At 33.1% G+C, this 13,860-nt stretch overlaps 7 protein-coding genes across 7 annotated transcripts in view; 3 read left to right on the forward strand and 4 right to left on the reverse strand.

Moving 5' to 3' along the window:
• Window positions 1-1,077, reverse strand: part of NAEGRDRAFT_72766 (uncharacterized protein) — a gene marked incomplete at both ends in the record, with an annotated part of 1,800 nt that extends 723 nt beyond the window's left edge. The window contains 3 exons of the mRNA XM_002672076.1: window positions 5-307; window positions 589-678; window positions 774-1,077. Of these exons, the coding sequence (XP_002672122.1) occupies window positions 5-307; window positions 589-678; window positions 774-1,077 (697 nt within the window). The remainder of the gene's footprint in view (window positions 1-4; window positions 308-588; window positions 679-773) is intronic.
• Window positions 1,078-1,226: 149 nt separating this feature from the next.
• On the reverse strand, window positions 1,227-2,932 carry NAEGRDRAFT_81293 (uncharacterized protein). The gene has a single exon (XM_002672077.1). It carries the CDS (start codon window positions 2,736-2,738, stop codon window positions 1,389-1,391), a length of 1,350 nt encoding a protein of 449 aa, XP_002672123.1. The 5' UTR covers window positions 2,739-2,932; the 3' UTR covers window positions 1,227-1,388.
• Window positions 2,933-4,908: 1,976 nt separating this feature from the next.
• On the reverse strand, window positions 4,909-6,287 carry NAEGRDRAFT_59270 (conventional actin; the record flags this gene model as incomplete). Its single annotated transcript, XM_002672078.1, has 1 exon — window positions 4,909-6,287. The coding sequence occupies one exon, from the start codon at window positions 6,285-6,287 to the stop codon at window positions 5,163-5,165; it is 1,125 nt and encodes a 374-aa protein (XP_002672124.1). The 3' UTR covers window positions 4,909-5,162.
• Window positions 6,288-6,528: 241 nt separating this feature from the next.
• Window positions 6,529-7,083, reverse strand: NAEGRDRAFT_72770 (uncharacterized protein; the record flags this gene model as incomplete). The annotated part of the gene is made up of 1 exon (XM_002672079.1): window positions 6,529-7,083. The coding sequence occupies one exon, from the start codon at window positions 7,081-7,083 to the stop codon at window positions 6,529-6,531; it is 555 nt and encodes a 184-aa protein (XP_002672125.1).
• Window positions 7,084-7,778: 695 nt separating this feature from the next.
• On the forward strand, window positions 7,779-9,890 carry NAEGRDRAFT_72771 (uncharacterized protein; the record flags this gene model as incomplete). The annotated part of the gene is made up of 1 exon (XM_002672007.1): window positions 7,779-9,890. One exon carries the CDS (start codon window positions 7,779-7,781, stop codon window positions 9,888-9,890), a length of 2,112 nt encoding a protein of 703 aa, XP_002672053.1.
• A 1,070-nt stretch (window positions 9,891-10,960) lies between these two features.
• On the forward strand, window positions 10,961-12,271 carry NAEGRDRAFT_72772 (uncharacterized protein; the record flags this gene model as incomplete). The annotated part of the gene is made up of 1 exon (XM_002672008.1): window positions 10,961-12,271. One exon carries the CDS (start codon window positions 10,961-10,963, stop codon window positions 12,269-12,271), a length of 1,311 nt encoding a protein of 436 aa, XP_002672054.1.
• Window positions 12,272-12,478: 207 nt separating this feature from the next.
• Window positions 12,479-13,860, forward strand: NAEGRDRAFT_81296 (uncharacterized protein). Its single transcript, XM_002672009.1, has one exon. It carries the CDS (start codon window positions 12,482-12,484, stop codon window positions 13,844-13,846), a length of 1,365 nt encoding a protein of 454 aa, XP_002672055.1. The 5' UTR covers window positions 12,479-12,481; the 3' UTR covers window positions 13,847-13,860.

Raw genomic sequence — 13,860 nt, forward strand, 5'->3', positions numbered from 1 at the left:
TTACTCAATGAATCATAAACAACTCTGAAAATGATAATTGTATCTAATGGAGAGAGTGGAGTTCTAATGTTTGGAATGATTCTATTCTTTACATTTTTAACCCAAAATTTAACAATACAGTCCTTAATTATTGAAATACCTGAAGGAACAGAATCTGCACCAAAGCCAATATCTTCAGCCTCAACTTTCATATTTTCATTTGATCTCAACTCTAGTAACTCCTCAATAGCAGAGGATACTCTTAAAAATATCATTTTGAGACCATCTAATGATTCTTTGGCTGGATTCTCTTTCAATACGTAATCATCTATTGTAATTTTGAATTTTTGGAGATGATTAAAATCAATATTTAACCAAGAATTATCTTCATCATCATCGTTTCTACTTTTAACATATTGAATTAAGGATTCCAAAATAGCTGAGAAAATGTCAGTTTCATGATAAGCATATGTGTCCGTATCATTCTCCAAGTAATAAGTAATTTGATTAGGAATAACCTCAAATTAATAAATGAACACTGGCACTGTTGCGGTGGGTACTATCTCCAATGGATTACAGTCCAGTGGATGGTCAACTATGTACATATACTTGCATCAAAAGGAGTATTTTCAAACATTAAAGATGAAGTATTAATATAAAATAAAGGTTCTTCAGAATTAATATCCTTTGGGTCAATATCTAAACCTTTAGTTTAAGGATCATCATTAATAAGCGATCAATTGCTGATCTTTATTTCTCTGATTTTACTCCAAAATAAGTGGCAATCAAACCACTTGCAGCAGTTAATCCAATCAAGGAAAACAACTTGCTACTACTTTCGAATTCATTTTCTGATAAGAACAGAGTCACCAATGCAATACTGCTCAATATGTTGGCACAAGTACAACCAAAACCAGTTGGCCAACCAACACCCCAATTCCACTGATAGGCAGCTCCAAAAAATAGACCTAACAATCCACTCGTTATTGGACAAACAATGAATGGAGATAATGTGAAAAATTTACAAGCTAGTAGGAAGGTTGGAGCCGAGAGTATTAAACCACTTCCCAAACCAAAGGCAAATGCATATGAGGTCATTTTTTTATTCTATTCTTACTAATCCTTCCGAAATTTGGAACTGTGCACACGTTTGTTTTGATGTTACAAACATCGTTATTGAGAACTTCTCAAGAATTTTATCTGAACTTCTCTAAACAATCAAAATAGAAAAAGAGACTTTGTTAAATAATTGTACAAATATAACCACACAAGAATTTATTTCGCAATTAATTGCGAGTTCAGTGATCATACGTTGAGCACTGAGGGGTCTGTCTGTTATGGCATGACAGAGAATTTAGTTTAACTTAGGGGAATGTTGGTTTGGAGTTTGTAATTTCATTCACAAGAATTTACTTCTTGTGTAAAGAATCCAAACATTGCTTAAAGTAAGCAGGATCCAATTGAAGAAGTCTAGTGGAAAGCAAATCGAGAGATCTCTTTCTATCACTCTCAGTTAATTTCATGCTAAATCCAACAAGTTCTTCAACGCAATTCTCAAATTCTTCAAAACTGTTCAAGACAAGATTATTTGAAGGTGGAACTGCGGGTATTGGTTGTGGAGGTTCTTGTGATGAGGAGGTTGTTGTTGTACGTTTCTTCTTCTTATTTTGTGATGGTTTTCTTGCATAAACTTTAAAAGCGGCTGATCTTAATGTCATGATTGGATTCTCCAAATCAGATGGGACATAATAATTAATCTGCCAACAAAAGTTAATCTTTTTATGGTGATATGAAACAGTACTAGATTGCACTTTCAAAACACCATTATATTCTTCGCAAGTAGAAGTTTCCTTATTCTTTGAATTCTTACTTTCAGGTTTTTTAGTTAAAGCAGATTCAACTACACCTTTCAAAACAGGATTTGATTTGTTATCTTGTTGAATTTCTTCAAAGGTTTGAGAATCGACCATACTAATTCTACCCAGCAAGAATGGTAAATCTTCTTTAACAGTATTCTTATTCAACATTGCTTGTTGTCTGATTTCATATTTCAAACTAGAATATAGTTTAGTTGGAACTTGTTCACAAGGTTCTTCACATCTAGTTTTACTTGTAATTGAAATTGAAAGTTTACCAGCAAACTTTTCACTTGTTTGAACAACTTTCCAACTTCTATCACCTTGATTTAGTAAATCAGAACAATTATCATCTTCTTCTTCATCATCACAAATAGATTCTTCTTCTTCCTTTTTACGTTTTGGAGCTGACTTTCTCTTCTTTTCAGTTTTAACTTGTGTTGTACTTAATGTGTTTGTAACAAGTTTTTTAGCTTTAGGAAGTGAATTTGTAACATCAGGAACTTGAAGTGTTAAAGATAAATTTGATCTCTTTGATAAAGTTGGTGATTCATCTGAAAGAGGACTTGTATTATTGGAAGAACTGCAAGAGGATGATGAAAAGTCAAAAGAAATTAATTCAGTATTCGAAGGGCTAAATAAATGAACCATATCTAATAATTGATCATGTTGTTGTTGTTGATGGTGCTGATGATGGTGGTGATGGTATGATTGAGCAATTTGAGTAGTACTTTCAAGTAAATGATCGAAAACGTCATTGAAATTTCGTTCAAAAGTGCCACCTTCATCAATTCTACAGAATGAAGAAGTTGGAGTGTTACCTCTTGATGGAGAGAAGAAGTTAGAGAAGGCAGAAGATGGAGTAAGGAAGAGTGGTGAAATGGTATGAATTGAGGAGCTCATGGTTAGTAAATTGGTTGATTGATTGAATGAATTGGAGGTAGTTTGATTAGACACTTTGTTAGTGGTGGTATTGATACTATTATTTGTTGGGATACAATAATCAAATGCTTGATTAGGTAGTGGGATTGGGATTTTGGTAGAGGTAAAAAATTTAGCGATTTTGGGGTTTTTTGTCGTTGCGACTTTTTTTCTTCGTTTCGTTGATTATTAGCTAGCTTCAATATCGAACTTGATTATTAATAGACTCGTTTTAAAAATAACTCAAAGAGAAAATTTGTCTTCAGCTTTCAACGCCAAGTACAAGGCTTGTTCCAGCCCGTTACAAAATCTGCGTTGACTGGTCTAAAAATAAAGAACCAATGAAAAATTGAGAGCGCCAAAAATTGAGTGGACAGGTAAGTAACTGCTCAAACTCGAAATGCCACTTTACAGCAGAAAAAATATTTTCTTTCATTTTCTCTCTGCAGAGCAATATTTTACAACCAAAATTTTAATTTGGACAAATGCCATTTTCAAACCCATTACTTCTAATATTTTCACAAGCATTTCAAGAATGAGATTTTTTCTGATACAAAGAAAAAGAAAGAAGCATGTGTGAAATTGGAATGAAAATAGCTGAACAGCATGAAAACATGTGAATAAGGGAGGATTAAATTGTGTGCGGATGAGCTGTGGAGAGGAGCGAACAACAGCACAGAGGACATTCCAAATACACATGTGTTATCCTCCTAAACAATACACATGTTCACTAATAGTAAGAGATACATCATGTGCGTCCTTAATATTCCTTATGAGAGTAGTAGTAACATTTTGTCCTCAAAGGATTTTGTGGAAGAGGGAATTGAGTCTCTCTAAATATGAAGCCTTCCAGTTTGTATTTGTATCAGAAATTTAACAACTATCGATAAGTATTCCTTAATTTAAGTATATGAATGGCTACGGCCATATCACGATGAATGCACCTCATCCCGTCCGATTTGAGAAGTTAAGCATCGTCGAGCCACATCAGTACTGAGGTTGGAGACAACTTGGGAACCTGTGGTGCTGTAGTCTTTTTACCTTAATAACTTTTAATAACTTGAGTGTTAAAAACTGGAGAAGTTTTCACATTCACTTTAATTTCTCACCAAAACAGACTATCTTTCATGTGAGACATCACAAAAGTACTGTTTTCATATTTTTGGAAATTTTCTAAATTGGGAAACCATTGTTTTCATTAATACGAAAAAAATGATTCGAGGAACAAAGAAGATTTTTAAACAAGCCAGTAACAAGATTAAATTCTGGTTTCAAGGAAAGACTTTGGACAATTATTTCACCCTGAAAAATCCTCATCATCATGATCAGATTAATGAAATCGAAAGATCAACTGAAGGAAACACCAAATATTGGATCCAAATTACCTTGTACTATCTGTTGGAGTATTTAATTCCCTTGCTTTGTTTAGCACTCATATTTTCAGTTCTATTTTCTGGAATTCCCACTTATTCAGTGCCTTACTTTAGCTTGGACGATCCTGAATTGAGTTATCCAATTATTTTCAACTCGAGTGGTGGAGTTTATGATAATTTGCCACTGTGGTTTGTTGCTGTGGTGTTAGTGTTTGCAATTCCAGTGTGTACATTTGTGCTTTTTCACTTGTTATTTATGAGGAACTTACCAGACTTTCATCACGCCATACTTGGATATATTCAAACTATAGCTCTTGCTATGGCAATGGTGGCATTTGGATGGCTTTGTTACGGATCATACAGACCTACATTTTTACAGGAATGTCAACCAGACACTTCCAAAAGTGAATCAACAATATCAGACAAGGCACCTCTCCAAAAATTCGTAAATATTCTCAAGTATTTTAAACCGAATCAGATATGCAAAGATCCTTCCAGATTCACACTTGGTTCACCTTCTGCAACTCCTGGTTTTCCCTCAGGACATATTGCCTCAGTAATGTCTGTTTGGGTCTTCTTTCTATTATATTATGCAGCCAAAGCAAATGTAAGTTTCATTTTCAAAATATATATAGTGACCTTTATTAAAGACATGGAACAGAAGAAGAGGACAATTCTTCAAAGTCATCCTATTCTTCCTCCTATTTCTGGTACCAGTTTGGGTGGGTATGACGAGAATTGTAACGAATAGACATACTGTAGCTCAGGTCATTGTTGGTGCCTTAATTGGCATTTTTTCTGCACTATTAGTTTACAGATACAAGTATTGCTCACTATTTGGTGTTGATGCCAAAACTCCAAATTACTATTTGTGGTATAAATTGTATCCTCAAAAGAATCCACAAGTTGAAACTTCCCTCCATCCAAATACCATTCCATAAGATGATGAAAATCCAATAGAAGGATAATTAGGATTATTTATTTCTATACTTATTTACAATTAAAATGATAAACTTTGGTCAACTAACTTGGTTTAGAAACATTTTCTGCGAACAATTACACAGCCAGCTTCTTCATATTCCTCTGCTGTTATCCACATGGGTTGAAAGGTAGATAATGAGGATAGAATACTACCACCAATCCAAACAGAATATTTTCTTTCAGGTGGAGCAACAACTTTAATCCTCGTTGAGGCTGGAGCCATAGCTGCCAATTCCTTATTCATTCTCTCATCAATTCCTCCAAACATGGTTGTACCGCCTGAAAGTACAACATTGACATATAAATCCTTTCTAATATCAATATCACATTTTCCAATGGAATTGAAAGTTGTTTCGTGAATACCAGCAGCTTCCATTCCAATAAATTTTGGTTGGAATAATACTTCTGGACATCTAAATCTCTCGTTACCAACTGTGATAACGTTACCATCTGGTAATTCATAAGAGGCTTCAATGGATGAGCTATCAGATGCTTTCTTCATTTCAGTTTCAAAATCAAAGGCAACATAACAAAGTTTTTCCTTAATATCTCTGACAATTTCACATTCAGCACTGGTGTTGAAACTGTATCCACGTTCCATCAAGATTTTCATCAAGTAATCAGTCAAATCACGACCTGCTAAATCCAATCTCAAAATGGCCTGAGGCAAAGCATAACCTTCATCGATTGGAACAGTATGTGAAACACCATCACCTGAATCCAATACAATACCAGTACTTCTACCAGAAGCATACAAGGACAATACAGCTTGAATGGCCACATACATGGCTGGAACTCTAAAGGTTTCGAACATGATTTGAGTCATCTTCTCACGATTTGCCTTTGGATTCAAAGGAGCTTCAGTCAATAAGACACCATGCTCTTCAGGTCCAACTCTCAATTCATTATAGAATGTATGATGCCAAATCTTTTCAATATCATCCCAGTTGGTAATGATTCCATGCTCAATTGGATATTTCAGAGTGATAGTACCCTTCTTGGACATGGCTTCATCTCCGACATAGGCATCCTTGTACCTAACACCAACCATAATTGACCTTTGTTTGGGTCTACCAATCAATGATGGGAAAACAGCACGAGGAGCATCTTCACCTGCGAAACCTGCTTTACACATTCCAGAACCATTGTCAATAACGAGAGGTCGATGTTCTTCCATTTTGTTTGCAGTATAAACTTGTTTTTGAGTCTTTTTATATATTGTTTGTGAAAATATCTCAATTGTAAGCTCTGGATTTAGTTTGTCTTCAAATACTAAACCATTGTTCACTGTTCCTTGTCCTCAACTTTGAATTACAGTAAAATATTACATCTCATTCTGTTTTAATCTTTATAATTTTCACAGATACATTATTCATGAAGAAGAAAATCAAAGTTTGAATAAGAAAATCAAAGTTTAATTAAAAGAAAGCAGCAAGAATTAAACCAATCAAAACAGTCAAAGCACTAATTGACAAATTAGCAGCTCCATTACATTGAAGTGAAATACCAAATAAACAACTAGCAGTTTCAATAGGTTGTGATTCTTGAACAGTTGCACAATTCTTATCAGCATATTGAACCCTTTGACTACATCCAATATATTTAACAGAACCATAGGTTTGATTATTGACAGGAATACATGTATTGAGAGCAAATGATGATGCAGTAGTAGTAGCTTGCTTACAAGAAATATCAGAATAAGTAGTAATCATATAATATCCATTACTTGGTGAAGTTGGAATGGAATTGATACATTCAGTTTTAACACTGTATCCTTCAACACCATTGGAAGCACCTAAACATCCAGTTGTTGCACAAATACCAATAGCAAGTGTATAAATATTGGCAACATTTTGGGAGGAGGAACAAGTAGTACCACGATAAGTGGCATATGATTGGACAGATTGACCTTGTGTGAAACAAATGAGAGCAAGCATAACAGCTGCAATGAGAAGGAATTGACGGTTCATCATTATTGTTATCTAGACGTTTTTTTTAACGAGTGTGTGAAATCTAGTTGAAATCTTGCAAGCTTTATTTCCTTGTGATTGGTGTGACATTTCTAAATGTTTACTAAATAGCATCAAATGTCGATATGGTTGATACATTGTAAAAAAGTATGAAACACCTCTTACGCATAGCGGGATTATAATTGTAGACTATTTATTCCCCTCTTTTTACAATTATGAAAGATTTTATTGACTTCTAGATAAAATTTGTTTCCTCAATAGAAATCACAATAAAACAGAAATCCTAACAATACAAATTTTTTTAAATCAAATATCCAAAAATTGATTAGCCTTAACAATACTATTCATCTCAAAAATAGAAGACACATATTTCTGAGGCCAAACGATCCAAAATACTTGTTGTGGACTATTCTAATTAGCTCTACACCTCAATACTTGAAATGCATTGTGTTAACATGTTTTTCACTTAGATAGGTTAGCCAGTGAAGTGTTGGGAATGATAGTCAACTACATCTGGTTCAAAAACATCAATGTTTATTCATGTATTCTTATCCATTCACTTCAATACAGAGCCAATATTTCACGTCACTTATCAACATCACATCCAAAAATTATCGATCAAAAAAATAACCATCACATCTCTGCCTTCATCAAGTACACACTTTTTTAACAACAACAGTAGCAAACAAAAGTAAATAATGAATCAAATAGAAGCAGGGTTAGAACCAAGTACCTCATCAAATCTTGGACCAAAAGGAATTGAACGTTTAGAAACAGATTTTACCGAAATTAAACGAATCACTGATCCATCACAAATTCGTGAAAGAAGAGAAAAAGAAGGTAAAGAACAAGAACGTTTATCAAAATTTGAACTCTCCTTTCAACTTCAACCATTTTATGGTAATGAAATTCCTGAAGATCACCTGATTCAAATAATTGTTGCTGAATATAATTATAGTTTAAAGAAATATTCAATTATTGGAACAACAGAATGTATGAAACAAATTTATTGTGAGAATAAGGAGGAACGTATCATGTTGGGTGATTATAATTTTGTTAAACCAATTTCTAGAACTTTTCAATTTGGTTGCGTTCAGAAAATGAAAATTTTCATTCGTTTTGTTTCACCTAAAGATGCAAAACAATTAACTTCACAATCACAATCATTTTCACAAAGTTTTTACAAGTACAATAATCAAATGGGTTCATCACATAATGTACTAGTTGAAAATGATGAATCAGAATCTTCAAGTAATTTATTTGGAATTCCAAATCAAAAATATGAACTAGTAGAAGAATCTGATGCAAGAATTGTAATGGAATCTGATGAATTTACCATTGCTGATTTATTAATGACAGTTCCACACACTGGAATGTCAACTCGTGAAATGATGGATTTTAGAACTCATGCTCGTGTTATTCAATTCTCTAAACTTCATAATAATTTTATAATTGATAAGAAGAAATCCGATGTTTCATTGGATTCAAAACTTCCACGTGTTATTGTTTCATTGATAACACCAGCTCCTCGTGAACATATTGTTGAGAGAGAAACAACTGAATCTGGTACTCAAATTATTTTGAAGAATATTTCTGAATATGGTGAAGTTGAATCAAAGAGAATGTCAATTACTCTTCGTCTTCAAATTAGAGATGCTCCAATTCTTGATAGATTCTCTTCAAGTTGTTCTCCTTATTTTATTGTTTATAAGGATGGTGTTAAATTTAAACAAAGATTATACACAAGTGAAATTAAGAAGAAATCTCCAAATTCTACCTATAGAGTTTTCTCATTTGGTTTGGAAGGTGAAAGATCTCTCGATAAGTCCATGTTAATTGAATGGTGGCATTTTAATGAGTTTGGAAAGAATGAATTCATTGGTATTGTTCGTACTGATATTTTAGATATGAGAGAACATCAAACTTGTGAATTTAAAATTGTTAACCCAGATACTCCAAATGCTTTCCGTGGTACAATGCATGTTTTGAAATATGAAGAAAGAATTTGGATGATTGAGGATGTTAATCAAAAATTCAAATCTAAAAAGACTGGTGAAATGAAAATTCAATCCTATCGCTTATTTAAGAATGATTTCTCAATTATGAATTATTTGGGTTATTATGAAATGAGATTGTGTTTTGGTATTGATTTAACCTCAACAAATGGTATTCAACCAACTTCAAACAAGCGTTCTCTCCATTACATTGGTGCTACGAGTGAAGAGAGAAAATCTCCAAATCCACTCAATCCATATGAGAAATGTATGGTTGGTATTATGCGTGCAGTTTATCAATATGGTTATCAACGCGAAATGAAAATGTATGGTTTTGGTGCTCTAGCTCCAAATGTTGTCTTTGAAATGCAAGAGAAGAAACGTGTTGCTCGTGAATCAGGCATTCGTGATGAAAAGACCATGCTCCACACCTATCGTAGAACTGTAAAGAAGGTTCTCTTGGGATTGGAAAATAATTTTACCAAAATTATTGCTGAAGTTGCTGCTTTTGCTGAACGTTTGAATCACTACTTTATCTGCGTTATTATTACAGATGGTGATGAAGGTATCAATAGAAAGTTAACATTACAACTCTTGAAACAATCACAACTCTGTGGTGTTTCGTTTGTATTTGTTGGAGTTGGTAACAAGTCTCTATTCAAGAATTTGATGAGCTTCCAAACCAATTGTCGTAACGTAACTTTTGTCAAGTATAATGATAATATGGAATTGAATGCCATGAATGCTCTCAGAGAAGTTCAACAACATGCCAGAGAATATTTGGCACAAAGAAAAATTGTACCAGAAGAGTACTAAATCCTCAATATCAATATCACCAATAAAATCATTTGTCTTGTGAAAGCTCATCTCTGGCTACTCTTTCAATTTGCCCTTGGTTAAATCTTGATTTTCTTCTTCAATATTTTGAACTCTGTGAATTTGATTGATAATTCTGGAGGCCAGTTGTGGAGAGGCTTTATGCAAAACATATTCGAAAATTCTGTGAGTTTCTTTAAGTGTTGTAATTCTTTCCTTTTGTTTTTCAATTGTTGTTTGTTGATCCTTAATTTGATTTTCATATTTTGAAATTGTTTCATTGAGTTGTGCAATTTCACCATCTTTCTTCTCCATATCATGCTTTAAATTTTCAACATTTTTCTGTGTATCTTGTAATGCTTGTTCCAAATTTTGAATTCTATTCCTACAGGTATCAATAGTTTTTTCGCATATTTGAATTTCTTCAGTTGCCAAATTCAAATTTCTTGATTGTACCAAATATTGAGCCTCAAAATGTTCTTTCTGTTTACTTAATTCGATGTTATGCCTTGAAGCAGCTCTTGATATTTCAATTTCATTGTTTAATCTTTCCGAAGCAATATGTAAATCATGTTGTCTTTGTCTTGAAATATGTTCCAATTGATAAATTCTCTCATTCATCATTGATTGTGTTTTTGATTCAAAAATAGATGAAACTCCATAACTGAACAAAGCTCCAACAATGAATGATAATACTCCAGTGGCTCCAATCACATTTATATGTTTCAAACACCATGGTTGATCGGATTTTTCATCATTTGACTGAATTGATCCTTCCTCTCCATTATTTTTCTCTCCATTAATTTCCTCTAAATTATTCTCTCCATTATTTTCAATAATATTTTCATTGGTTGTATCTTCTTCCTTCAAATTTCCATCACTTGTACCTTCTCCGAATGAAGAAACATCTTCAAAGCCTAAAGATGACGACAAGGAATCGTCAGCCATTTTTTATTAATTTTAAATTTAAAAAAAATACATAAAAAAGCCTTTTGATTTCAGCTTGTTGATTTTAATATCATCATATAATGTATTATTGATGATTTCTATCGGATGAGAGTGAAATTAATATGACAAATCAATTTACCAATTGGATAAATTCTAGTCAATTAAATTATGTAATTAAAATTATAAAGTGGATATTTAATTTCTTGAATGGATTGTTGAATGGTGTACAATGGAATTTTATTACGTACAAACAACAGAAAGAGGAATATAGGAAAATTAAGGAGCATAACAAATCAAATATTATTGATTTTGGGTTGGATCCAAGATGGCAACAAATCAGTGAGAATACATACAAATTTAATTTTGATAGACAAGCACTCGATCAAATACGTCAAACTTTTCAAAACACAAATGAAAAATTGAGCTCTATTTCTATTAACCAATTGATTGCAGATATTCAACATTTGAGTGGAAAGCTCAATTTTTCCACAACTGTTCAATCTCAATGGAAATCTTCGAGCAATTTACTAGGAAATCAAAAACAAAGAAAATTGAGACAGATCAAACATGATTTGTATATGGCAAAGAGAAGAAATATTTTCAGAGAAAAGGTTTATGAGCAAAAGTATTTCATTTTGAATGGTAAAAAACCTCCACCAAACTCCAGTAATTCACAAGATGACCTAATGATCCATGTTTATAAAACACAATTAGATAAGGAGAGAAATCAAAAGAAGGAATTTCACATTATTCAAGACTTTGATTTCATTGACCAATATTTTAAGGAAATACTTCAAGATTCCATTGAAATCGAATATGAACAATCTGTGTTTACACAAAAATCCATGCAAGATATTGAACAAGAAAACGAAACACTCAATCAACTCATTCGTTCATACTTTTTTGATGTCAAGCAAAGAGACGAAGCAATGAGAAGAACCAACAGAGAAATATTCAAAGAACATGAAGATGATCCATTCCTATTGGCCTTCCCTGAATTTGATTCACCTTCCTCACGTGAAAACCCTTTCTATGACTCGACAGCAACTCTTTCACCAGCAACCTCTTTCCTACCTAAACTTTCAACACTCTCAATGAAGACTGAAATAGATAGAGAAAGAAGGAGAAGTCTTTTATTGTCATCCCCTTCTTCATTGAATAATGCCTCCTCTCCAACTACTCCTGAGGATGAACGACAAACATCAAGCAACACCAATGCCCCATCATTGTCATCACTTGATGCAATTAGAATAGAGCAAGTTAAAAACATTGAACATGAACGTGTTGCTTCTCTCCTCTCAACACTCATGATGAACGATGATAGAATGAAGAGAAATACTTCTTCCTACTATATTCAACAACAAAGTCCCCTCTTGAGTGAAGAAGGCTTTATGAATCAGGACACTAATGAAAATTATTCGGAAGGAAATTAACTTTTATTTTTTAATTTCATTGCTGAACAGCCAAGTACCAATCAATCATCATGGTATTTAAATTATTCAACCCAATAGTATCAACAGAATAGCAACACCTAATTACACTAGTGAACATTCATCACATAAATTAAAGAGAATTAGATAATAATTAATAAAGAATTAATTAAAAAGCTTCATTTAGAATGTTGTAAACTTGCAGAAAAAAAAATGATGTCCCTCTACAGCGGTAATATCCGTGCCAACAACAATAATAAGAACAACAAGAAGGTTTCCTCTCCATTGTTGTCTGTTATTGCTACTCTTCAAAACAAACAAGCCGAATTCCATACAAACAACATTTCTAGTAATAGTTCTGACCAACCGGACTGGTCTTTCTGGGTCAACAAGGAATCATCTAAACAAGCCGAAAAATCTTCAACATCTCAAAGTCTTTTTGATTTAATTTTGAACAAGGACCAACAACCAAAAACACCAGTATCATATGATCGTAATGAAACCTTGGAAAACTTTTTCGCTTCCCAAACCGAGAGTTTACAAGCTGAACAATTCGAATCACTTGAAAGTGCTTTTGAAGATTTCCAAAATTTAATCCGACCACCAACTAAAAACGATGAATTGAGATATATGTATCCACTCAAGGTTGGAGAAGAACACTCAGAAATTGAGGAACAAGTTAAGAATGATGTTGCTTTACAATTGGAAGGACTCACTGCTGAAGAAATTGATAAGATTTACTGTGATGTCAAATTGGAGAATGATATTTTGAAGCAAAAAGCATTACGTGACAAGAATGTTTCTATTGATGAATTTGCTATTAACACTGATATTGATTCCGAAAGAATTGCTTTGGAACAAGCTCGTCGTGCTTTTAGAGCTGTTAAGATTTCTCAAGAAAAATTATCACCTGTTGAAAGAAAGGTAGACCAATTAACAAAATCCTACACTTATTATTTACAACAAAAGAAGAGAGAACAATTAAATCAAGAGGAAAAGGATAGAAAAGAACAAATGTATAATGTATTTAAAAAACAAGCCGATACTAATCCAGAAGCCTTTAACACTTTCGCTCAAACCATTTTGAAAAAGAAGAACATTCCTGTTGATTTTATTCTTGAAAGTTATGTTAGTGGTATTCCAGTCGAAGAAATTGCTAGACAAATTTTGGCTAAGGAAAATTCACAATTAGCTAAACCAAGTTATGAGATTGACTCTTTTGCTGAAATCAGAAGAGTTGTTCAATCATACATTGATGCTAGACAAGAATACTGTCGTGACATTTTGGGTGTAAAGACAGGTAAGAGACATGCTACTGGTGTTACTTTATATGCTGATAGAGCTCTCGCTAAGGGTGATTCTCTTGGTTTCTTACGTGCTAGATTACTTGCCATTCGTGACCAAGACAGAATTGAAAGAACAATAACAAATCTTCACTCTGGTAACACTCTCACTAAGTCTCAAAAGGCTAAACGAAGTGAAAGATCAGGAAGACGTAGATACGAAGGTCAAAAGCTTGATAATACTATGAAAGTTTTCATGTGGGTAAAGAAGTACAGAAACAGAATTTTGAAATAAATTATATCAATAAA

This window comes from Naegleria gruberi, assembly GCF_000004985.1.
Source record: "Naegleria gruberi genomic scaffold NAEGRscaffold_56, whole genome shotgun sequence".
Taxonomy (NCBI): domain Eukaryota; phylum Heterolobosea; class Eutetramitea; order Acrasida; family Naegleriidae; genus Naegleria; species Naegleria gruberi.

Excerpts from the sequence above, each read along its gene's own strand:
- NAEGRDRAFT_81296 (XM_002672009.1), top strand. The coding sequence starts at position 12,482 with ATGATGTCCCTCTACAGCGGTAATATCCGTGCCAACAACAATAATAAG.
- NAEGRDRAFT_81293 (XM_002672077.1), bottom strand. The coding sequence starts at position 2,738 with ATGAGCTCCTCAATTCATACCATTTCACCACTCTTCCTTACTCCATCT.